Source organism: Temnothorax americanus, unplaced genomic scaffold, assembly GCF_048541705.1.
Source record: "Temnothorax americanus isolate GAGA-0224 unplaced genomic scaffold, ASM4854170v1 Scaffold2, whole genome shotgun sequence".
NCBI lineage: Eukaryota > Metazoa > Arthropoda > Insecta > Hymenoptera > Formicidae > Temnothorax > Temnothorax americanus.
In genome coordinates this window covers 7,894,701-7,920,170 of record NW_027509338.1, presented here as the reverse complement: position 1 = coordinate 7,920,170, position 25,470 = coordinate 7,894,701, and the positions used below count along the sequence as shown (strand labels likewise).

Below are 25,470 nucleotides of genomic sequence, written 5' to 3'. Positions count from 1 at the left end.
CGGGAAAATATTTTTCCTCAGCTAAGTTTAAGCGTTTTATTATCATAAATATCAGGACGGTATCTTATGTACAAGCAACGTACCGTAAGAAATATATATTGATGTAGTAAAATAAACGATCTCGGCCAAGGGTCGTGTGTTAGAGAGGACATTAAATCATGTTTACGGGATATCGGACGTATATTTCGACGTGAATTCCATTCTTAGGGAAAATTTAATGGAAGGGAAAGAGCGAGGAATTAAGTTTGAAGAATTCAGGCGGACTCGGCTCTAACGCAGACGCTTCATTACTCTCCGCTTTAATTAGGAATTTAATTATCGAGAAATTTATTGTAAAAAAAAAATAAAAAACAGCATGCGGGTCATCACTTGCTGGGGTTTCCAACCATCATTCTCGCGTTCTTTAAATATTTTCGTTATAGATTTATTGCAAAATATATTTTCTTGCAGCATTTGCGAGGAAAGAAAACGAATCTCTTACGGTAAATTTATAAGAAACCGATCGTCTGGGTCAGCTGGGGACAATACTTTGACATCGTCGGGTAATATATGCCCGATGCTAACTGCCGTATCCAATAAGAGGGCTAGAGAAGAAGTTAACGAATGGCCGAAGAGATATGATGGCGGATAAAAAGTTCCGCCGGGGGACGATGGGTCTCCATCTCGTCGCGTAAAAAAGCCGCGGTATTCAATAAAAGCGGAATAATTAACGCCATCGTAGCACGTGTGCCCGGTGATAAATCTCCAAGTTATATTGGCGTCCGGGAACTATGCGGATGCCCAAACGGAGTTTAACTTTAACGATTAACGCGCCAACGTGACTATTCGCTTTCGACCGAATGAGATCGGGATCGAGTCGTCAAGCCCCCACGAGAAGGGTATAATTATTACGCGTGGCTTGTAGCGAGCAAGGGAAGGAACGTAAGCGGATTGCGCGGCCGAGTAACGACGTTACGGAGACGGCAAACGTGGAAATAATGAGATGCCCGCTGAAAGCGTCGATGTAACCAAGCGCGAAATAATTTTATTTTACGATCGAGATTCGTATGAGTTTGAAGGCGTGCGATATTTGTTTTATTGTGGTTTTATTCAACTACGCATTAATTAAATTAAAACATATATAATACATATGTGATTCTGTTTTTGTGCAAAAATATATATCTCTAATATGAAAATATTGAAATATTGTATAATTTAATTATGGTAAACACAATTATTATTATTCCGCGTGTGTTTGATTCTACAAATATTATTCGCTGGAAGGTTTCGTGCATAAATACAGTGTCAGGGAATTACGGGGGGCTCATCTATGCGAGGGAAGCCTAAGCAGAGCTGATACTGCACTGCGGAAAGTATACAAACTCCGAACTATCACGTCGCATGTCATTACCCCCAACCAGTTAGCGATGAGCAGCGTATGATTAACGGGGCGATAATCCTGTTTAGAAATTCTTTGGTAGTCTGCGAGCGCGTAATTACTGATTTTAATGAGCTTGCTATAAGTGACTAAAGACTAAAGCTTCCTTTGAAGGCTTGAGGCATGCTTCCGCATTCTCATCCTCTCCATGTTTGCCTCCCATGAGTACACAGCCTCGTTTCTCCCGCTACAACAAATGTATCGAGATGCAAATGCGATATTATCCTCTTATCTCCGCCATCTAATGTAGCTGGGATATTGTATTCCCAAAAGAACCGAGAGACCGCGAAAAATAACGGCCGAGATCCATTAGATCCCCGTACCGAACCGTTATCAGGATGATAGCATTTCTTGTTCAAGATGCTAAATATGTTAGAACGGAAAAGTTGGTCACGTCTGCCAGGAAATGGAAATAAAAATACACACATCTCTATTTATCTATCTATATACATATATAAACAAATGTCCTGATTGACTGACTCAGCTTTTCGTACAAATCAATTTATTAGATATTATATTCGGTATAGGTACGCGTTACTACGCTGCTGTTATTGGCCTAGTTTACACTAGATCACTTGATATACGCGTATTAAATAGTAAATAACTAGTAAATTAGTTTGATTAATTATTGGCTGATCAGCTCAAATATATACTATTTGATACGCGTATCAAGAGATTGGTGTAAACTAGGCCATTGCCGCAGGTGCAAACGCATTATGCGGAACAAATATTACGGTAACGAGCGTCTGACGTGTCGCGACTTTTACGAACGTGGTGGGAGTTTAGGTTTGACAGTGCACCAGGCTGATTTCCGTTGCTTACACGCTCGCTCTTCTCCGGCATCGTGAAACTTAACAGGCACTCGTCTGTAAGCTCGCATACGCTCGCTATACGTGTGTACCTGAAATTCTGTATTGCGTGCTTGTACGAGCAAACAGCGACTACGACGTTATTAATTAAGTGGAATATGGAAAAACGGCTGGTTTTAATATTTACGCGGAAAATAAGCAAATTTCAAACAAACCCTTAAGTGATACGGTAAAAATTAGCAAACACAAGTAAATAAATAATTCAGTCAAATTGTATCTTGTCACAAATGGAACGATCAAAAAGGCACAATTTCCTTTTAGTATATATTTTTAATTGATAAAGAGAGTTTATCTATAAAAGCAATCGAATCTGATAAAAATAAAATAGATATATAAACAAAGTTATAAATACTGCCTAGAGCGTATGTGCGAATTAATGAGAATGATTTTGTTATATAGGTATTATAATAACTACAATTATCCGCAAATGACAGTGGTGCGTAATATACGCGGAAACCCATAATATATCGTATCAATAATTATTATTAATTGCACAAGCTAAATAGTTTACAATATTATTTCAACAAACAAGCAATTGGCATTAAAATACTGTTATTTGCCAGAGTAATCCTTTGAAGATGATAAGACTTAATGGCCGATTAACTCACCATTAACAAACACGCGGCTACAAATTGTACGGACACACAACATGCTCCGCTAATTACTCTGAATTAAGGTGCATTCGTGACAGGGTAGTAGAAAGCAGCTTGATGCTCGTCGGAGTAGCGAAACACATAACATGCACGATCACTTTTGTCGGTCCTTCCTGTCTCTCTTTAGAGCCGTGGCGCATATCGATCGATATCAGGAAATTAAGTGGTCAGAACACAGCGTCGGAAATTAAGTCTAAACTTTAGTAGGAATTTAAATGAACCAATTAATTATAATTATTTTTCAGATATTATAAAAGTTTACTGTGCATCAGCGAGAGTCTCGTTAAATAATTATCTCTTTTAGATGCGACACCCTCTGAAAAATTTTCTTTTTATAATAATTTTATAATAATAATTTCAGTAAGCTATTGCTATTTCCAATGATTTTTTTTAGCAACACCGGGTTTTTTTTTCCGGAACCTAGTGCAATGATTGTAGCTGCTGTATAATTGGCACGAATTAACCGGTTCTATGTTTTAAGTCAAACGGCGAAACGTGCTCTTCTCCTTTGCGAAATGAGACGTATACCTGGCAGAGTTACATCCTGTAGCCATTTCATAGACGCTCGCACTCTAGCTTTATATACGTCATAAACGAAACGTCTCGTCTCGTGAAATCTTGAATAAAGGAAATGGACGTTCGGAGCAAAGACTGTGCTTTTAACCAAAAACCTAATTTATCCAAAGGATTATATACGTAGATACACACACACAAATACATAATGAATCTAGAATTTACTGTTGATATAATCAATCGTACACTAAATTGTATGCTTTTTACCTAAATTTAGTTTGACAAATGCAAACAATATAATAAATAATTCTGCAGCAATTTATACAATTAAAGAGAAAATTGCTAGAAAATTCAAATTTACATTCGAGTGCACAGAACATCTGTTCATGATGTATGACTGTTCTAAAGAGTTTTATTTTAATTGTTTCTATCTAAATAAAATATCATTTTTATTTCAAAAACTGTGTTAATATGAATAACAGAGTACAAAACTTTTTGCTTTGAGTATATTTACATGAAATTTCCTGCGCTATAGTTGTTTATGTGGCATTTTAAAAAAACCCTAGTTTTTATATATATATATATATATATATGTATATATATATATATATATTTACAGAATATTACTTGCGTTAAATGGAGAAAAAGGCAAAAATCACGAGAAATTAGATATTATTAGTTTAATTCTGTAATAACTCGCATTTTTATATGCGAAAAAAAGAAACGTTATACGTTTAACGTTTATAAAATTTAATTCTAATTTGATTCCATTTTTGAAACTAAAATGTCCGCAATGTTCTCTTCCACTACTCCATCTCTTCGGTCCACGACTTCATTATCGCAACCGTTTCGTTGTTACTCATTTCCTGTAACTTCCTTTCCCACCTTTGAACATGTATGCATACATCACACTGGAGAATTCAAAAATAACAGTTGGACAAAACTATACACAATAGTGTCCTTCAAAATATATTCATCACCTGGCAAAATGCAGAAAATAAACTCTATACTCTTTTGCTCGTCGAGAAATAAGAGAAGCCCATCCGTTTTAATGTGATTTGCTTGTTACATTATACATTATACCAGAAAGAAACTAAAAAAATCTCAATTTTTATTCTGTAGGTGTCGAGATTATTCTTGAAAATCTTAAAGAGTTAAAGCTTAAAAATTTTCAACATGCGACATACTTTTAATAATAATAGCTTTTTATAACATCGGCATCGTTTATAAATCTCTCGACAAATCGACAAACACGGAATGTGCATTATCACCGTCGTAAATTCCGTAACGCGCGATCGTGTTACGGTTAGTCATGTCTTATAGCGCGGAGTGACAAATAATTCCAGCCCTTCAATTGCTGCCTCCAGGCGCGCCACGGTATATCAAACGTTCGAATGTATGCCCGCGTGAAACGGAATCCTTGAATAACCGCGCGAGTGATATTAGAGGTAGGGACGACGCTTAAGCGACGGTCGTAAACGTGTATCTATCTTCGTCCGCCCATCCCTATTTCTACCCCTCACAGGAATAAATCCACGTCCGTCTAGCTGCGAACTAGCAGAAACAAACGCGTGATAAATGCATTTGGGGGAGAGAACAGGACCCGTGCGGAAAGCGAAGCAACGTTTTGGATATATGTACACGTACGTATATATGTGTGTACATATGAGGGTGTTGGCTAACGTCGGTTTTGATAGAGATGCTGAGTAATTCAACAAAATTATGTTATTTATAAACTAGAAAACTAGATGACGCGCACAAGCCCCGTTACTTATCGACAAATGTTTCGTTAGTTTCGCTATTTATTTTGATACGTCAACGAGGCGGATTTGATAGAAACGTAATTTAAAAAATATTTCAAGTTGATATTTTAAAAATACATGAGAAGCTGATGCGAGGGACACATCACTCGCATTAATTATGTAAAACTTAATACTAATGAAAAAAGTTTTGCTGCGCGCGGCAGAATTTGAAAAATTTAATTAAATCATTTAGACTCTTTTCGCCGACTGATGCTCTCTCACGCTCTCTCACGTGTATCGTCGCTCGCTTTCAACACTGCTCGTAATACGATAAAAGGGTGAAAAAAAGGGCGCGTCTAATTTGCATAGACTTTATTTTTATCTTTTTTTGCTTTTTACATTTGCTTCCTACAATCTAGTTCCCTTAATGCGAAAAACGAGAGAAAGAAGACGGGAAAAGCTTCGCTTGAGCGTTCGGGACACGTCTTTGTTCCCGTTTTCACGCAAAAATACAATTTGTTAAGCGGTACTCATTGCTCGTGGATGCGCAAAATTATGAAATCGTAAATAAAACTGCTTCTACAAGATCGTTCAAGAGAATATTCAAACGCGCGGCTCACAAGAGCTCTTTGTTATAACAAAACATTTATAAAATAAAATGAAAATAGCAATATATGTCAATTCATTTACATAGATAACTCGCTAGATATATCGGCTGTTGTGAAATAAAGCGGCTAAGAGAGGGAAAATATTTGAGTACAAAAATATCTACAAAATATTTCAAGATTAAAGAAGATAAGTTGTACAAGATAGTCTCAATTCCGGTGAAATTTAACCATCAGAGAACCAGCGAGAATCCATTTCGCGGTATCATGTGGGAATTTTGGTGATTAAAACGCACAAGATTGTGCATTCCTGAACACGAAAAATCTCTCTCTCTCTTTCTCTCTCTTGTCCCTCGGATAATCTTTTGTCATTGAGATATGGAAATAGCGTTTCGCCTACCTCCGGCTTTTTATCCGCCCCCGTCCCACCGTCGTCATTCTAACGCTTGCCATCCGAGGATATGGATTAGGATGGGAAACGTGTCGCGCTTCCACGCAATCAGTCGCGATTCTACGACGGATATTACAAGATCGTTACTGGGAAATGTGCGGTGCTGAAATTCTCGGCGGAGGTGTACGAGCGATCCGCGTTCGGTCGGCCGGTCAATTATCGGGATCAGGCGAAGGTGAGAGTGTTGCTCATACTTCCGGATCGCACTCGCGGCTGCACGGTGTCCGTATGACGGATGTTGATCTGCGCGACTGCCATATTGCCGGTCAGGAATTGGGCCAGGGTCTCCACGCCAGCCCGGGGTCTACGATCGAACGGATAGCCCATCGGCCGCGCGTCTGGATACTTGCGGTCCCGCAGGCCGCAGAAACTCACCGCGTCCTTGCATCCGGCCGATTCGTCCTGCTCCACCTGTACGCGTCGCCGCGAGATGGCAAAAAGCAATTAATTTAGCATGTTGTCCTCTTTTACTTTTCTTTTTTTCTCCCCTCCCCTCCTCCTCCCCTTGCCTTTCGCTTTTTTGTCCGGAAGCGGCCTAACGCGAACGCCTTCTCGTGTACCGGGACGGGGACGTCGCCGTTAAAAGAGTGGAAAAAAAGGGAGGGGCAAGAGGTATGAGGGGGAAGGAAGGTTTCCATCACCTGGCAGATTGTAAGCTCTTAAGCGCCGCGAGAGCCCGATAAGTATAAAAAGTACTCACCGCGTCACCGGTGTAATCGGATATCATGATGAAGAGGTCCATCGGGAATCCCTCCTCCTTGCCCTTAGGTACCAGCATGTGCTGCGGCCAACCACACCCGCAGAAGTTGAACTGGTCCAGGCTATCGCCGCCGATTGGCCTGTTTTCTTCGAGATTGCGGAACGTCCTTTCGAACGGTATAGTTACCGAAGATTCCGTTGATTTATGCTCGATGGTATTCGATCCCGGTTTCACTGGAGGCGGGCGCGGACGAAAATTTTGTGAAATACAACACAAACAGTATAAAACGCCTCATCCACGTAATTGTTCTTTTACTTTTTAAAATCGAAAAATGCGTTTATATTTTAAGAATTATATGTACGTGTAAAATTGAATTAGAGTAACGAAAATCACATTTTTTTCTTGCTTTTTTCGATTCTTACGTGTCAAAAAATAAATTATATTTTCTAAAACATTGTAACCGTTAGAGTTAACATAACGAAAAAGCTATTGTTTTAAATATATTACTTTAGAATCCCATTGAATCTGGAAATAGGAATTTTAGTGTTGAAAGTTTACAATGACAACTTACGTAATACAGTGAATTTGTCCATCTCGATCATGAGCTCCTTCTGGTCCCTGAGGACGTAGGGCAATCCACGTTCGTCCGTCCTGGGCGCGATGAATATACGAACGGTGCCTCGTACCGGTGCGTTGTTACGATTGTTGGCGACGATTCTGTATGTGAAGTCGGCATGATTCAGATGGGTGAATCTTGCGAGAACTGGACCGCGAGGCGTGAAGTCCAGACCGCGGGATAGATCAACATCGCTCTTGGTCCAGAAGGTCGAAATCAAATTCGCCGGCTGATTCGGAGTCTGCACTGCTATGTCCGTGATTTCTACGCCGGGAAAGTCTAACTGAAATTCCGTGAACGAACGAAAGAAGGCAATTAAATACCATCATTCTCTTTCAGTCAGACTCGGTGATAAATTTTTTCTTGTAAAATTTTTTTTAAAAAATTCAATCCGGAGCTTAATTAAGAGACGCATTAAAAAGGGAGGTAATTTAAAATGAAAAAATTTAAGAATGTGAAAAAGTCGTGAAACTGATTTTCAAATTCCAAAAGAGTTTTATTTCAACATTAGAACGGCTAATTACCAAGCTATTTAAATAGAATGTTGAGATCTACTAAATTGTATTAGTGAGATTTGATTAAAATGTCTTAATTAAATTACATTGATTAAATTCGTACCTAGAAAACGTCGAATTTTAAAGCTTTCCTCGAAGAGATTGCGATAAAAGAGCTCGAGTAATCCTGTGTATTACTCGCGAATATAGAGGAAAATTAAAGCCTCATTTGTCGAGTTTAGCATTTAACGATATTGCTCGGCATGCAGGCAAAAAAACTGATAAATTCCGACACGTTCCAGCGGTCTCGTTGGGTTAAGGTTTAACGGACGTTTTATCGTCGAGTGGCTTCGCGTAATTCTGGGCATGGTACGTGTACTTAGCGGCATTATATACTATAGGGTGAACCGATGATATATCGTGGAAGCGAGACAGCTGTGTACACCCACCTGCTGTAGGCTGTACTCGGGAAGTGTATTCTTGTGCTCCAGGAACACATCGTCAGTGAAAGCGTGGAATCTGTAGAAGATGGGATCTCTCATAGCGGTAGCCGGTTCTCCCATGATACTAAAAGTTTCCTACAGGAGCATGACAAAAATTCCCTTTTATTATTTCAATATAGCATCATTATTCGCATTAATTAAAAAAAAAAAATTGAAAATAAGGGCGTGTGCTCGAAAGTGCGTTTTATTTTTTGACCGGAGACGCTTTGTGTTAAAAACAAAACGAGAGTGACGGTTAGTATAACGCGCACGATTAGAGGGAAGTTTATTTAATGTCAAAAATTGAAAATTTTTAATAAAAATTTATGAAATTTTTATTTTATCGATTTGGGCAATTATAAATAGCGATTGCATATCCCATTACCAAGTAGCGATGATCAGGATCGTGGCAGTAAGATATGGCAACGTGACCGAGATTGTGAAGGTCCCCGTATACATTCTGGTTAGGTGAGAGGATGCTGGCCTCCATGATGTTACCAAGCACGTCCACGCCGCCGAACTCGGTCAAAGGCACCCTCTCGCCGCGGGGATTGATGTAGGCGCCGGTGTGAATGGCCTCGTAGATACGATCGCGCCATCTCTCCAGGTCCTGAAGGTCGAAGTTCAATTGATCCACAGGACGGTTGATATCTTTGAGAACGGCGCCGGCGGGGCGGGCGGGCCAAGTGCGACTGGCCACCAACGAATCTAACTTGGAGAAATAACCCTCCGGGATTGGCTCGTGCCAATTGTGGAAGCGCTTCACTCGGCCCAATCGGTTGCACAGACGCTCGCAATTGTATCTGCGAAAAGAGAAATCAAGCGAAACCTGAATAATCACAGGGACCGCGGAAATTCCCATCGGTAGCGCCCCCAGGCCATATCCGGATGTGCGCCGCGGTATTTCGACATAAATCGATGACGAAGACTCTTATATACTGGAAAGTAGGAAATACATTATAGCAAGTAGAGATTTATTGATAAATGCATAGTTTTTAAATAATTAACAATAATATAGGTGGAATAATAATAGTTTTTATTAATTAAAATAAAATAACGGAACGTCGGTTTTTCTACTATTACAGATTACAAATTTTAAAGAGATCTCTTTCGAGTTTAAAAATAATTCCTCGTAATACCCCTTAATTTGCATCGCTCTCATTTTCCCAGTGTATTCTCATAAGTGTTACAACAGGCATTTAAATTTACATTTATTTCCGAAATATGCATTCGCGTAATAATTTTGCTCCGTTGTTCTGCGCGCAAATGCATTTCCGAGCTCGTTAGCAAACATTGTTCGAATACTATCCAGAATTGAGACGAGTTGCCGCGCGATAATAACGATCGAAATCAAAATGTGATCCGGTCGCTTATAACACCCGCGTGATCTCGTCGCACGGCAGAATGTAGGGTATCCAATCTTATCGACTCACGAACGCTCGCTGGTGCACTTACCTGGCTTGGATCTGATGGTGCATATAGTAGAATAGCTCGCCACGCCGATCCTTGTTAACAATCCTGATGTCGGTCTCGAACGGATAGACCAGATGCCAGTGCCAGTGATGAAGATTGATCCCGATATCTTCCCTCCAATAAGCCACGCGATGTTCCTCGTCAAGATCCGACGCAGTATAATCTCGCGGAATTTCGATAGGCACCTACGAATTGCGAGGATGACGAGACGATAAAACGAGTAAAAACGACGAGGACTTTCGCGTTGGAAATTAATATAAAGCTCTCGTTGGATCAGCTTATCTCCCAAATTTACGTGTTATAACAATTTACAATCTAACACTCCGGTTAAAAGGCAGTTAACGTTGAAAATTGTTGGAATACTATACAAATTCAATAGCACGATCTAAAATATGTAAATTGCGGTCAAGTTACACTAAACGTTCCATTAAGCTTTTGTATTACGGCGAATTCTACGAAACAGCTCTCAACCGCGTTTACATAATTTACGTTGCCCATCATTCGGCTCGCGCTCAAAGAATGAGCCAGCTAATTAAGCTACATAATTGAGTAACGAGCTTGTTGGTAATTAATGCGTCAGAGAACAAGTACCCTGGAGCCAGCTGGTACAACGTTGGCTTCCTCCCTCGCTCTGGCGAATATCCCGCTGTCGATGTACTTGTCCGGGAAAATTTCCGACAGCGGTGGTATCGGTAGATTCTTGGTATCGGGACGATTCAGCATCGCCACCGAGAGCGCGTAGATGAACATCTCGGTATTAACGCGATCGCGACAGTAAACCGAAACCGAAAGAAAGTCGTCGTACGTTCGCATACCTATAACACGTATTTATAACTGATCAGCAAAGGATTTGTTTAAAATTAAGTTGATGTGAGTAGACTAGTTTATGTGCCAATAATGTGTGTGATGCTCTTAATTAATTTAATTAATGAAAAATGAAATTAATTAATTATAACTATCTTTTCATGAAAGAAAAATTTAACGCTGGACAAATATATATGTCTTTTTTTAAACTAACTCGCAAACTAAAGCGAAATTTATTAATTTAACATTTATTAATTAATTTTTTCGGCAAATAAAATATATGAGTAAGACATATAATATTGTGAATAAAATCGGAAACGAACCCAAGAAGATGTCGATAAGTCGCGCGGCTAATTTGCGATGCTTAGGGATGAAAAGAGAGAAGGGTTCTCGACGTCCGAGTTGAAGAGGGACGCTCAAATCAGGCAGACTGATCTGCTTCACTGAAATTTTCGACGCGGTATCATCGGCGAAACGGTTCACAATAGCGGGAGCATTCTGTTGCCGATCTCCAGGCTGTAAATTTGTTGAAAAAAGTTTATGCGCAAAATTATACGATAGAATCATCATTAACAAAGAAATAGTATTTCCTCGTTCAAAGCTCTCGGCCTTTGATCTCTCTTTATTCATGGACTTTTGCGTTACGTAAAGAAATTACTTTCATATTGCAGACTGTTTCTAAGAAAACCTACATTTGAGAAACAAGAACAAAGAGAATTAGACTTAAGAAAGAGTCTTTTATATACTTTGTGAAACTTTATTCGAAATCTTACGTTCTCGAAACGTCGCGTATTACACAATCTAAGGTTTAATTTTAATAGATGCGATCGAGAGATTTCAAGTTTTATAAACTGCAGTGCAGCATCAAACTGATATCGTGGAATTCAATATTGATATACTCAATAAGACCGTTAAGGATCGGGCTTACCAAGTAGTTAGCTGGTACATCGAAAGCGACTTTGTTCTCTCCCTTGGGCACGTACACCGGCTCCGCCGGTCGATCGAACAGGTACAGAATATCCGATTTCTTACTCCCCATGTTGACGGTCAACAAGTGTACGCACTAACTTGACAAGATCGACGATCACGCGATCGTGCGCTTCGGAAATCAGTAAACTTCGATAACGAAAACGAGAGTAAGGATCGCGACGTTGCTTCAGAGACAACGGCGGGTCTTTATGTAACCGGGCGTCTTGATGCCGGCATTTATAGGAGAAACACAGAGGATACGGCGGTCCGTCGACGATAAACGATCGTCGCCATCGAGAGTGACCGCAGGATCCGTCCATGAAATACGGGACAGTTCGTACGCGAGCCGGAAGGATAAGCGACGAAAACACCGCGCTTAAACCGAATCTTGTGTGTTTAGGTTTTCCTGTTTTTGGAGGAAATTGATAGTAAATTAACTGATAACGATCGCGCGAATCCGCAAATAGGTCGGCATTATTTTGTCAACAACTAATCGTATAGCCTTTCTGATATATAAATGTTACACTTATTATATTAAGAAGTAAAATATTTATTTAAACGCATTCCAGATTCGCGCGTGATATACATGTCAATAAAATATGTAATATATAACGTTCGAAGTATGACATCAATCGCAATGGGCTAATTATTTACATATTAATATATTAATATCAAACGTTGTTATATTACTTATGTATACAATGCGAACGATAATCTGCGACATATGGTAATTATAAGGATTATTGACATGCAGCCGTTCAAATGTAACGTAATTTAATCCGTTTAAATAATGAATGAGTTCCTAGTGTTAATGAACCATTCAAATCGATCTCTATATACATATAACTGATAATAACATACTTTACTAAGAATTCAACAAAAATTTTTTTAATTTTGCATTAAAACCGTAAGGTCGATATAAGGAAGAAAAGGAATTTTGTTTTGAATTCAATTACGCCGTAATCCAGATATGTGCAAGTGCTCTTTATTGACTGTGCTTTTACATTTTGTTCGTTTCACTCGAGAGCCTCTACCCTCTCGTCACGCCGATATGTTTCTAGTGAAGAGAAATGATTCCACGCACTCAGCCGCAAATGCTAAAAATACTAAACTGGGATTGTACGGAAATTTTATTAATCATTATATCATACGATATGTGTAAGAAGTTGGATAATATATATATACTTAGGAACATCAAAAATTATTTTCAAGATATATCGGGCATCGTAAAGAGAAGGAAACGTTATTACGAAGCTATGAACGCTAGAATCTAAACTGAGAAAAATATCGTTTCTTTCAACGCCGGAACGTTTCCGAGTTAAATAAATAAATGACAGTTCCAATATATTTTATATTTAATACATAGAATCTTTATAATAGACCAGAACAAAGTAACTAAAGAAATTTATATATACGAGGCAGAATATCTCTGATCTTATAAATCCTCTGTCTTATATGGAAGATATTATGATAGTCACGTGTTATTAATAAAATACAATTATTTATGATTATAATAATGATAAAATTCTTTTTATCCGCTCGCTACGAATATATATATATATGTAGGTCCAGAGGTATGTTCAGGGACTGTTTACGTTTTTTGAAATGTACAGTCCTGGAATATAACGCATATATATGTAATCAGATTCAAAAAACTGTCCCAAAAAATGCCGTAGGACATCAATTTTTTCCAGGACAGTCCTGGAAACTGCCAAATGTCCCGGAATATACCGATATCAAAAATAAAAGTCCCGGAACATACTTCCAGACCTACATATATATATATATATATATTTTTTTTTTATTTCTATACGACAAACGCGTACAATATATTAGATTGGATGAAATCTGAAGGGAAGGAAAAGATAAAGAAAAATAATAAATCAACGCAGCATGTGTTCATCAACACTCGTTCTTGCGACATTATCTCCCCGAGCGTCGCCGCCCAACAATTTATTAATTCACAATCTCTGTGCGTAAGTCATAATTCTAACATCGCTGATATCGATTATCGCGATTCTCACCAAAGGGAATCAGTAAGATATTTATTCCTCTCCCGAAGGACGTTTCGCAAGCTTGCGCTAATAATAAAATTAATATGATAATTATCGAGATAATCTAGGCAATGGGTCCGTACGATTGCTACGTCCACTCGAGGTAAAAGAAGGGGAAAAAAGAGCGAAAGAAGTTAGACTAGGTTTTTATTCCACGTTCTAACTTTAGCCCTCCCAGAAAATTTAGCGTAGAAAAAGTTCCGAAGGTAACTAAATAAATAAGAAGCGTGACGATTAGCGTAAACGTAAACGATGCAAAAGAGAATTAAATATAAAAGATAACGAAACCGTTTGAGCAGTAGGGAAGACTGGGGCTGGTTGTTACGTGGGTAAAATATATAAGGTTCATGAAACCGTCTAAGAAATGCTAACGATTGTGAAATGTATGATTATTTAGCTTTAAAATACGTTTATCGCTATCTAGCTTTCTCAGACGGTTTTATGAACCTACTTTTTATAGCTGTATCATTTTACCTCTATAACAACCAGCCCCAGTCTCCTCTAATATTAGATTAATTATACAGGATATATCGTAATACATAGAGTCTATATGTACTTTAAGAATGGATTCTTTGACTAACCCAGAGTCGATTTTTCTTCAGTAAGAACTTAATTGGACACCATTTTTCTTATTCTTAAAATTAAATTCTTCGGTAATCAAATAGTCTCAGATTAAAATCCTGGTTAAAGTACACTTGAACTTAAATAAAAGCAAGCTTCTCTGATTGCTGATGCCTGTAGCAATTTGAAGTTTAATTTACGAAGTGTTGGCCCCTTAAATTAATTATAATTTTAAACCGGTGCCTCAATATTTTTGCTACGGAAAAATCGATTTTATCAAAGAGTCCTGAAATGTCGTCAACGTCTTACGATATATCCCTACATAATGATAGATGAAGAAAAGGAGAGAGAGAGAGAGAGAGAAAGGGATTCTAACACCGATGACACTCGCGGGAGCTGTGACAGAGCTCCGGAGAACGTTCACCGTTCCGCGACAGCGACGGCGCGTCTTCTTCTTCTACTTCTCATCCGTCGTCTGCCTCTCCTTCGTCTTCTCACGACTCTATCCGTACTGCTGACGACGGGATTGCTGCTCGCGCCCCTGCGACGTCGGCCTCGAAGCAGTTGCGAGGTGTACGGGGACGCCTGGCTCGATTGGACGCATCGCGGATCGTGACAACCCACCAGCCGCGAATCGCCGATCCATTTTCCGTGGCAGGTCGAATTGGTCGATCGGCCGCGCCGATTGCCGCTACCGACAATATCGGTCGATAGCTTCCACCTGCCGATGCCCACGTATTTGTCCAGACTCTCGTTACCGGGGCGCTCCACGCAAATCCGCGAACCTACGGTGATTTTAATCGCTCACCGTTTTTGCTTTCCGGTCGACGGCATGTAATTTTAATTATACGCTCGATATGACAAATTGTTTTTATCTCTTTAAACTCTTAACGTACGTTCTTAGTTTAAAATCCTTGACTCTTAATTCTTCTTTAATATAATATAGCATATAATCCTAAAAAGGTTTAATTAAAGTTAACGATTCTGTTATGTGTTTATTCGGCAATTAAATATTCTTCTTTTAATAACTGATTTTTTTTTTAATGCAATAGAAACATGAAAAATATCAAAGCAATTTGGTTAACGTTTTCTCTTAATTACAATAAGAAAGGCAAAATGGTTAAACCAAAATGCACAAGCTGTGGAAAACAAAATAGCTAATTTAACAGCGATGCGGAGATAATAAGTATATAAGCCATCGTCAAAATAACTTGCTTTTCGTCCGCAGATTTCCGCGTTTCGTGGCTTATCTGCTTTAGATATGTCGCCGGTAGGAAACAACCGTTATCTCCACTACCGCATCCACTACATCCGGTCGATTCCTTTGCGATAACAGCCGTCGTAGAGCAGCCGAGAGTCGCGGGAGCTACGCTCTAATTTACATGACGTTACGTCGCGCAACCATGGGGCACGTTAATTGAGACTAGATCGAGTCGCTTCATTTCCACGTTGGCGGCGCGAATTTCATCATTATGCAAATTTCGTATTCAGAATTTGAGGAGTTTAGATTCCGTTAAAAGCGTCGTCTTATTACACGGTTCTAAGTAAAAGATCCCCCGTTTCTTTATCGGAGATGGTAAAATAAATATATGAGTAATAACTATATCATAAGACTAACAGAGTATTTACCGCCACTTTTTACGTTATTAAGTTACATTGGTAAAATATTCAACAGTTATGGAAAGTTGTAATATTATGTTCTATTCCGTAAACTCGTATAAAGCATAATTACATTTATACGTTTCAGTAAATATTTGAAATTATATCTTGGTCGCACGTAATGATAGTTTTAATGACAACAACTTTTTTAGAGGATTTGAGTGCCTTTTTATAAACAACATACATATTTATTAACGTATAAACGCGCGATTTCTCGAGTTTCGTGTTTCGCGCGATGTATAAATGTGAATATCAAAAAGTTAAAATTAATATTGCAAGTTCGAAACTCGCCGGGCACGCGGGCTAAGGAATTTTGCTTTTATATCATATAATGTCAGACGGCTAAGAGAGAAGACTTTCGCGGAGCGATAATTTTTCGCTCGAAGCGTAATCCCGAGTTTTACATACCGCCACGGAGATGCGAACCGTTTTTCGCAAGAAGACAAGTCTATTGTCTCGTCGAAGCATTATATGGTTACAAAAAACTTAAACGCGCGGGACAAGGACTTAACCGCGGAAAAGAATGGCTGGTATGCGGAGCATCCGCCGTTGTTTTTCCACCTCCTCGTTGCAATATACTCTGTTTTTATAAGCTCCGCAGTGTTTCACCGTAAGCATCTGATATTCATTCTTAACATGAAGATGTAGCTCAAAGTTTCTGATTTATTCAATGTTCCGCGAAGCCAATTACTTAAAATTTTATGATATTAAAAATATCACAATTTAAGATTTAAATGTGCTAACAAATAACAGCAAATACAATACAAATGCTTTTTTAATTTATAGATCGATAAGAAAAATCTGAGAATTAATAGAGAATTGAAAATATACGTCGAATGGAAAATTCTTCCTCAACCTTCATTAAAGAAAGGAACTAATTTTAACTACTGTAAGAAATTCAGAGGAAGAGGAAGAGGAAGGTCACGATATCTAAAGCATTCAGCATATTCTTCGTATTTGGATCTTCGACCTCGATAATGAAAATAGCGTTCCGTTAAATAAAACTCCTATTTCCAATTAAGATTAAGATCGGCTTTTGCGACACGAGCGTACTATTACTTATACGAACCTTCCGAGAGCAAATCCGAAATCTTGCTGCAACCCCGCGAGATCCGCAAAACGGTGAAAGCAACGCAGCTGCCTCTGAAACGTGTGTAATATCGGTTTTTATACTTTTAAATATCGTAAAGCTTGGAATAAAACACGCACGTTCCGCGGCATGTTTTCTCGTTAGCCGCACTGTACTATAACACTATATATGACGGAAGGAGGACCCAAAGGGTTCGGTTGCTGTCGGCCTTGTAGCTTGCTTTACTCGCTCGACACAACGTCACAGGGGAGTCTCGATACTGTGACGCGATGTTTGCTGTGTTTTGTAACAGGTCGGAGCACGTGTCAAATTAGATCCTCGACACATCGGCGATTCTGTCTTGGTTACAGCGGCGCGTGGGGATTAAAAATATATCCCCCGGGAGGTATCCCTCACTAAGCGGAGAAAGCTTTTAATGGAATTGAATCATCGTGATGCTTGATCGCGCGTTCGGGGTAACGAACTTTGAAAATTAAGGACGTCAACTCATCAGTTACGCGCGAACGCTCGCGCGCCATTAATAATGCATACAAAACGCGATTGAAGATTATTAATTGTGCCATTCGACGGCGCAATGACGGCGCAATGACGGCGTGAAATAAGGGAAAATGTGTTACACGTTAAACACATTAACGGACATCGTATTCTGCAGCAAATGATATATGGAAGTCTATCGCATCGTGTCATTTATCTAATTGAATAGTTGTCTGAGTGAGTTCAAGGACTAAAAAGATGAACTCTCTATATCGATAAACGACGTACTCAGAAATAAAATACTTGAAAACTTATTTGTAGGGTTTATTTTTGTGAAATAAACTTTATATTCCACAAATCAATTTTCAAGTATTTTTTTCTCAGTGCAGATTCTAGCGACATTTATCACGCGAAACAATTTTGCGCTTTAATTTTTCCTCGGATCTGTCCTTGTTTCATCTATTTTCCTGCTGGCTCAATCGAGAAAACGGAAAAGTTGTTGTTTCCGTAGCGCGAATTGGAAACATGTGCGGCAAATCGCATTTTGCACGAAGACTAAGCCCGGAGGCTTGACCTACCTTTTATCGACGATCCTATCCTTGATCCTTACATCTGTACTGTTGCCGTTGCCCGGAAAAAGCGCAAGAAGCGTCACACCTATACGGCAAATGAAAGGAAATCGTATAGGATCGAGCAATGGTAGACGTCAAGAATTTCGCATCGCGGTAGATACATCCGAAGAGATAATCCGGTTCCTTACTCTCTAGTTCGGAGAACGCTTGGGAAATATCGGACCATTACATTTTCAGAGAAACTAGGAAAAACGCAAGGAAAAATATAAAAAGAATAATATCTCTTCTTTTACGTCAATCTTCTCTATATATATAAGATGCAATTTAATCCTAATTATAATCACGCGATAATTATCGCGAGTAATAATTAATGCAAGAAAAATTGTTGTCTGATTATGCATTTTAATGATCATTTAAATGTGTGTGTGTGTGTGTGTGTGTGTGAGAGAGAAAGAATAAATGTGACCTGCTCGTCCGATTAATTAAATTGAACGGGTCTAAGTAATGAATTCTCGTATGAAAATATTTCGCTTAAGATAAAATGCGACTCATCTCCCGACTTATCTCTGAGATCGATCGACGCTCACTTTTAGCGTGCGGCTGCGAGCGAATCCCGGCGTGGCATGTCTGGAAGCTGCGGCACGTCCTGACCTGATCCAGACGCGGACAGTGCTTTCCGCCGTTCTTTTCCGAGATCTCGATCACCCGGCTGCGCCTTTGAGTACCACTTCCGCATCCGTTATCGCATAGGGTCCACGGGCTCCATTCGCTCACCGCGCAGTCGACCACTGTAAGGAGGGATAGAACGCGACGTTAAGATTTGACCGTCTGCAGGTCGTTTCTCGCAGACGAACGATAAAATTGTCCCCGAAAGTGCCGCGCTGGTAAAACCCAATCGACAAATCGATAACGGGACGTTCTTCGATCTCCTATCATTTTGGTCCTTCACCTTCCATTCTTACATAACACTGACAACGCGACTATAATATTTTTTAATTGGGATACATAACTTTCCACGATAAAATCTTAGAACTAGAGTACGAGACATGCACAGAAAGGATCTCAAGCGCGTTATTTTTTCCCGATATTTCACGCTCCACGTAAAAGACAACTCGCAGAAATGGCGATTTACGAGCGTCCCTCTGAAACGCATTTCGCCTTGTTACTTTGCTGTATCGCCAGGAGAATGAAGAGACAATTTGAGATGAGTAAAAATGCGATAAACGCATCGGCAATCACCGATGTTCCTGTCCATTAAAGAGCGCGTAGAACGCGAAGGGTGGAAATTCATTTAACGCGCTGCTGCCCCATTTTGCGCGAGATGCATTGAGAGAACAAGTATATCGCGACATTTAAAAAAAAATGGAACGATCGACGTCAACGGCGTTAATTAAACGGCGTTTTAAATAAAATATCGAGAGGTAATTGTTTTGCGCGCCGAAATTTTAACGGCTACGTTGAGCGCGAAAGCGAGAGAGTCTGGCAATTAACCGAGAGATATCTTGTTTTCTGTATTAGACAATACAATTTATTCCACACTTCTAGGATGTTTCTTTCGTACTAAGATGTTTCATTACGCAAGATGTCTTGTTACACAAGTTGAAAAACCAATTAGAGAAAAGTATTTATATAAACGACACTTTGCTCCTTCATCTTTTTAAAATAGAGAGAATTAAGAAGTTCGCATTGGAAAAACTGAAATGTATCAAAGCCGAGTGAAATAGGGCGCATAATGAGAATATGAAAATTGCACGTCACGCGAATTAATAAAATTAAAAATTAAATACTTCGTATAATTTTATATACTCACATTTTATCGCAAATGGCGTATATAATTAAATGACGTACGTTTATACCTTAAATTATTAATGTAATTATTGTAATCGTAACAATTTGTACTCCTTGCACGCACGCATATTGATACATTAATATAATTATTAGCATTTTCAATTTTTGCGTGTAACGATCTCATTCCTCGTTTTCCAATCAGCGATAATTTAAAGATTTATTGGTCGGGCGAAACCATATAGTCACAAAATATGGGAGGAATATTTCATAGGCGACGGACGACCGGTCACGGCTGCAGCCGCAGCTGCGGGATAAAATTCAAGGTACATTTTGCATTAGGCTGCCGGGGAGTGGTGAGAATTGCGGTGCGGATATAACTACTTGTTTATCGCTTCTTTAATGGTTATGCCTACGGTGTTTATAGTTCCTGTCGAGCACGATCGCTACCGGGACCTAGTCGTCGATCGATTGTACGTTCGAACTGAATTATTTCGTATACGCCCGCCGCGCCGGTCCGGCGAATGCGAATGGTCGAATGACATACGCGATATTGGAGATTCACTCAGCAATATGGGGAAAATAATGCACCGTCACTGGTCTGTAACGATCAATATAAGAAAAATATGTCACATGTGGTATGTTCAGTCACCAGAACTTATATGCGCTCTTACGCGAAGAAAATATTTTATGTACATTCGACTTTCTCTCCGCGTTATCTCGGAAGACAAATTCGCAAAGTTACTGTCGAAGTATCATTAACCACGGTGAAACGTTTAGCATGATCATTTTTCGTTTCCCAGCCCCTCCCCTGGTTTATTACGCCTAAAATATTTCGCGCTGCTTTTGTAGAATGAGTTTTGGTACCATCTTTTCTTGACGCGTTAAAAAATGATAAGGAGGCTGATGTTATAAATTCGCGTCGAGAACAGATCGCGGACGCTCGGGTATTCCTTTCGCAAGGGTGCAATCTTTACATTTCATTAGGCGTGAATGCCAGGAAATCGGCTGCATGCAGTGTAAGTACGTCTCTCACGATTCTCTCGTCACGATCCCGTTACAAAATATATGTAAATTCGCGTCTCGTTTCGATTTGAGCCTACGACGGGGGATGGGATTATCCCGCTTCCAAACGGACGGCTTTGCGTCACTCGTGAAACGGTTTCAGCCGCAGCTACTGCCGCGTTACTCGGAAAGGAGCGGCACTTCTCTTCGGCCGGCAAGCGTGAATAATCGCGTTCCGGTGCAGCTTTAGCTTCGGCAAATGCTGAATTCGTCGCAGCTTCACAAATCGTAGAAATTAGGACATTAAAAATGAACATTCCGACGCGACGAGATGAAAGTGCAGTCGGACGCGATAAAATCACCGCCATCTTCGGCGGGCGCTCTCGCGCGCGTCTATACTTTGCGAGAGACTTTTCACCCTTTATAATTGATCTGCAGCAAACAATAGGCGCATAAACGTGGATTGTATTTGACGTCGTTACCATTGTTTAACGAACAATTTAATCGTATGCCTGTCGATTATCTGATAATTAAACTAGTAAAACAGGAGCCACGTTAAACGAACGGAAATGTGAATCGAATAACACCATTAATCCCTTTGCTATTAACAGGCGCGTCGTTCGGCGAGCCATAAAATTTCGAACAACTGTGCACCAACGTAGAATTAACTGGACCATCTATTATGTAAATGCGGGCAGTAAAAATGTGATACATATTATAAAATATAAACCTCGACAGTATTCGTTGTTAGTGACGCTATGATATAACAGTGATTAAATAATAAGATATCATTGAATTTTTGTAAAAGAGTTAAACTGCTTATTCTTCTTCAGCTATATTCTAATGTTTAATGCAAAGAAATTCGAATCTGTATGTACAGTTGAAAACATTAGCCACCGCGTTTTCGCGAAAGTTTCGGAAAACTTGATAATATCATTATCTTCACATTACGCCATAAATCTGCGGAATATGAACAGGGGGATTCAGTCTATAAATTGCGAAGTACATTTACGAAGATTACTCTTTACTTTTATGCTTTGGTAAAGCTGATCTCTCGGTCGGCGTTATCATCTTTACTTAGGTAAGATATAGCGGCAATAAGTCTTCCGATCTTTGCGTGAGATGGTTCCCTACAGACCATTTCCTCATTCACATATACACGCACAGAGCACTGTGCATATATTCTTTTAATTACCTAAATTTGTTTTTTTTTTATTCAACCATCTGATATTAAAAAATTAATGAACAAATATAATTTCTACGATAAAATTTAATTTTATTAATAAATTTTTTTGTTATATATATTTTGAGACACTATATACTGAAAGATTAATCAGTGTGTTTGATGATACACCGAATACACGACGCAATCATTCGAAGCGTTTTGATCGTCGAGAGCCCGTTGGTTTCTATTAAATGCAATATATCAATATATCATGTCAGATTGATAATAATTGTTTGATATTTGATTAAATTCTCGCAAAACGTACAGCATTGCGTTGATACTGATGGAACGCAGCATCGGCATTTTTTTGAGCGGTCATGTGTGGTTGCTTTGATCGAAATTGGAAGTGGATATTGGTTTTAAGGGCATCGTAGAGAAAAACGAATCACATATCGCACGCTGTTGATACGTCGATCTGAAGAATGAAAAATAATGGACCCTGTCCTGACAAAAAACTTTCGCGCGCAAAAATTTTTTCAATAAAATTCTCCTTCAATGACGCAATTGCTAATATTAAAAACTTTACAGCTGACAGAGTAAAGGCTGGTTTATGCAAGCCGTAACCGTTGATTTAAGCCGTAAGCCCTAAGAAATTGACCAATCACAGTCGATTATTCTTCTCATATGGCCAGCATAAATCAGCCTTAAGTCAATTACTCCAAGGAGACACACAGTTCGTCCGGATGACGAACCGTGTCTTAAGATGCTAAAGCAAGTACGTTACTTATAGAATACGTCCTTAATCCAGTAATCCTACAAAATCTAAGACATGTTGAGTGTGCGTATATATGTGTGTATTTAGGCGTGTGCTTAGCGTGAATAAGAAGAGGCGGACCGTCACGTCGTTTATTAATTAATCAATACTCCGTGCGATTTTCTTTTAAGAATGGATTATATCTTCGACGTTCCCGAGTTTGATTAATTGATGTTTATCGGCATCTCTTATTTCACACTTTAATTTTACCAGGTTTTATTTGAAATAATTATCTTTGTACTATATTTATTTCGTAATTGACTGATTTGATTCTACTTATAGAGAGAAATGCTAATTATAGTTATATTATATATTATAGTTACACCAGCAATAAATATCTCATGTTAAAAATAGCAATAACATCTATTATAAAATTTTCTTCTACTCGCAATTGACGATTATGGAAAAAAAATTTATAACATTTACGATTCTACATTTTGCGGAAAAAAAATACGTGTCAATTTTTATTTCAAATGAATATGGAAAATTAAATCAAGTTAAAAATGAGTTTCTGACCGAATGCTTATAAAAAGAAAATGAAAAAATATTCGGTCATTTTCAAATTGGTTTAAAAAAGAAAATAATAGTCTACGCTAAAATAATATTTTTTTTTTTTCATAATAGATTAATTATCGTTCAACGTCGTCCATCTTCTTTTCAATATCGCTCGTCGCCACCCACAAAGCCCTCCGTGCAAAATCGCCGATGCACATACCGCCGCAGGTCTCTTTGAAGTCGTCGCAGCAATCGGCGAGCTTGAGACATGCGTGGTCGCAGTAGCACGGCTTGTCGCGCGGACTCTCGATAATCGCGTTCGGCGACTCCTTCTGAATCACGCAGCCCGAATCCCTGCCCTGGCAGCAGAGCTTCGCGGAGCTGCAGCTGCCGGCGGCGGTCCCGTCAACGGTCAGGGAAATCAGCGTGGCGACGACGATCAGCCTGGCCAGCCTGGTCGCGTCCTTCCTCCACATTCTCCTCGCGATTCCGCGACCCTGACGACCTTGCTCTCACCGCCACCGCCGGGCCACCACGACGACCTTGAGTTTGTTGGTGCCGCCGATAGTCGTGGAAACGTCACGCACGTGCCGTGACGATGACGATTCACGCGCACGTTACTTTACAGCGATCAATCGTCGCGCGCGCGATCGATCGTCGGCATACCGATCTACCGGCCTTGCGTTTCAATAGTTTATCGGTTCCTAGTCTTTTCGAGAGAATAGCTCTTCAGTTTTAGCGGAGTTCATGCTTGGAACCACAGTTCGTAGTTTAATGTTTCCAGTGTTGACATTAGTTGACCATTAATTTGCGCAATTTTGCGAGAGCGCACTTTACATTTGCATAGTTAAAACAAAAATTTTTTTTGTATTTTTTTTTTTAAACACAATCTTTTAACAGAAATACAAGATAATTGTCGTCTCTCAATCAGTAAGGAAACTTTAATGTTTCTTTTATATATGTTTCCGCATTAATTAAAACGGTTAAGTAACTACGTTTTAATATTTTAATAATATTATTATTTTCGGCTACCGCGTTACATTTATTTTCGCGGATGTTAAAAGAAGAAAAATAAGGAACGTCTACGAGAGCCACTCGGCGACACGCATCGGTAGGATTTTTCGCGGACCACCGCACCACGAGCGAAACTCTGCACGCGCTCGACCCTTCGGTGAAGGGTGTCGCAATCCAACTGAGCCGAGTTTCAACCCCGCGAGCGCGAGAAAAGCGTAACTAGGCGCGCGCTATGTTGCGCCTTCGCCGACCCGTCGTCCTTGCTTTTCGTACTCTCGGCGCACCTCCCACGGGAAACGGCAGCAGCCGGCACCTGGCCGGGCGCATGCCTCGTCTGTTCTCACGGGACGCCACGATTTAGTGCCTGCAGCTTTTAATGGAATTTAAAGGGCAACAATTCGTACCGCGTACCACGATAACATATACGGTCCCCCTCCGGAACCGTCAGTATGTCTTATTCTGCGTTCACTCGATAGAAGAACGGTTTGTTCTTAGCGATAATGTCGAAAAAGATCGGTCTCGCTGATGAAACTTATTTATCTTTAACGTTTAGAAACATCGAATTCGCTATCAGCTGCAGCTTTGGCCTATTTCAAAAAGACACCTCGCATGTGCGAGCGCGATAATATCTGACGTGTTGTTCGTTTATCGATGTTATTTCATGACGTAGAGTTTGAATGAATACTATTGTTGTCAAAAAATGTGAAAAATTGGGGAGTAAATTTCATCACGTTCACTAGTATTCATTTAGACAGAGAATGTTGCAAAATAAAAACGCATATTAAAAAATTTAATACAGATCTAAAAAAATTTTTTTTAACTATAATATACAAATATTTAAAGTATATTTAATAATACAATCATATATATAGTGATTAAAATATATTTTAATGACTATGATTGCACTAATCTATTAAAATATATTTTATCGCAATAATAATGTTATACATATATGCAAGAGAAAAAATATTGATCATATTCTATTTTTAAACTT

General features: G+C 39.3%; 2 protein-coding genes and 1 long non-coding RNA gene across 3 annotated transcripts in view; 1 reads left to right on the top strand and 2 right to left on the bottom strand.

Annotated features, from left to right (window-relative positions):
• Positions 1-25,470, top strand: part of LOC143896834 (uncharacterized) — a 47,564-nt gene that overhangs the window by 17,697 nt on the left and 4,397 nt on the right. The gene's annotated exons all lie outside the window — the stretch shown is intronic.
• Positions 5,552-12,009, bottom strand: Ppo (phenoloxidase subunit A3). The gene is made up of 9 exons (XM_077404983.1): positions 11,748-12,009; positions 11,143-11,335; positions 10,607-10,830; positions 9,998-10,200; positions 8,928-9,345; positions 8,510-8,638; positions 7,522-7,849; positions 6,951-7,183; positions 5,552-6,661 (listed from the first exon to the last, which is right to left on the bottom strand). Exons 1-9 carry the CDS (start codon positions 11,856-11,858, stop codon positions 6,416-6,418), a joined length of 2,085 nt encoding a protein of 694 aa, XP_077261109.1. The 5' UTR covers positions 11,859-12,009; the 3' UTR covers positions 5,552-6,415.
• On the bottom strand, positions 12,758-24,700 carry LOC143896869 (somatomedin-B and thrombospondin type-1 domain-containing protein-like). The gene is made up of 5 exons (XM_077404984.1): positions 23,683-24,700; positions 18,786-18,986; positions 18,205-18,283; positions 17,132-17,205; positions 12,758-15,188 (listed from the first exon to the last, which is right to left on the bottom strand). The coding sequence occupies exons 1-5, from the start codon at positions 23,936-23,938 to the stop codon at positions 14,824-14,826; spliced, it is 975 nt and encodes a 324-aa protein (XP_077261110.1). The 5' UTR covers positions 23,939-24,700; the 3' UTR covers positions 12,758-14,823.

What these genes read in the sequence shown, in the direction of transcription:
- Ppo (XM_077404983.1), bottom strand. Translation starts at nt 11,858, where the DNA reads ATGGGGAGTAAGAAATCGGATATTCTGTACCTGTTCGATCGACCGGCG. An exon ending in TTGTACCAGCTGGCTCCAGG is followed by an intron (nt 10,201 to 10,606) that starts GTACTTGTTCTC and finishes CGCAATTCGTAG; the next exon opens with GTGCCTATCGAAATTCCGCG. An exon ending in CCGATTACACCGGTGACGCG is followed by an intron (nt 6,662 to 6,950) that starts GTGAGTACTTTT and finishes CGACGCGTACAG; the next exon opens with GTGGAGCAGGACGAATCGGC.
- LOC143896869 (XM_077404984.1), bottom strand. Translation starts at nt 23,938, where the DNA reads ATGTGGAGGAAGGACGCGACCAGGCTGGCCAGGCTGATCGTCGTCGCC. An exon ending in CTCGCAGCCGCACGCTAAAA is followed by an intron (nt 18,284 to 18,785) that starts GTGAGCGTCGAT and finishes TTTGCCGTATAG; the next exon opens with GTGTGACGCTTCTTGCGCTT. An exon ending in TTCGGATTTGCTCTCGGAAG is followed by an intron (nt 15,189 to 17,131) that starts GTTCGTATAAGT and finishes AAATCACCGTAG; the next exon opens with GTTCGCGGATTTGCGTGGAG.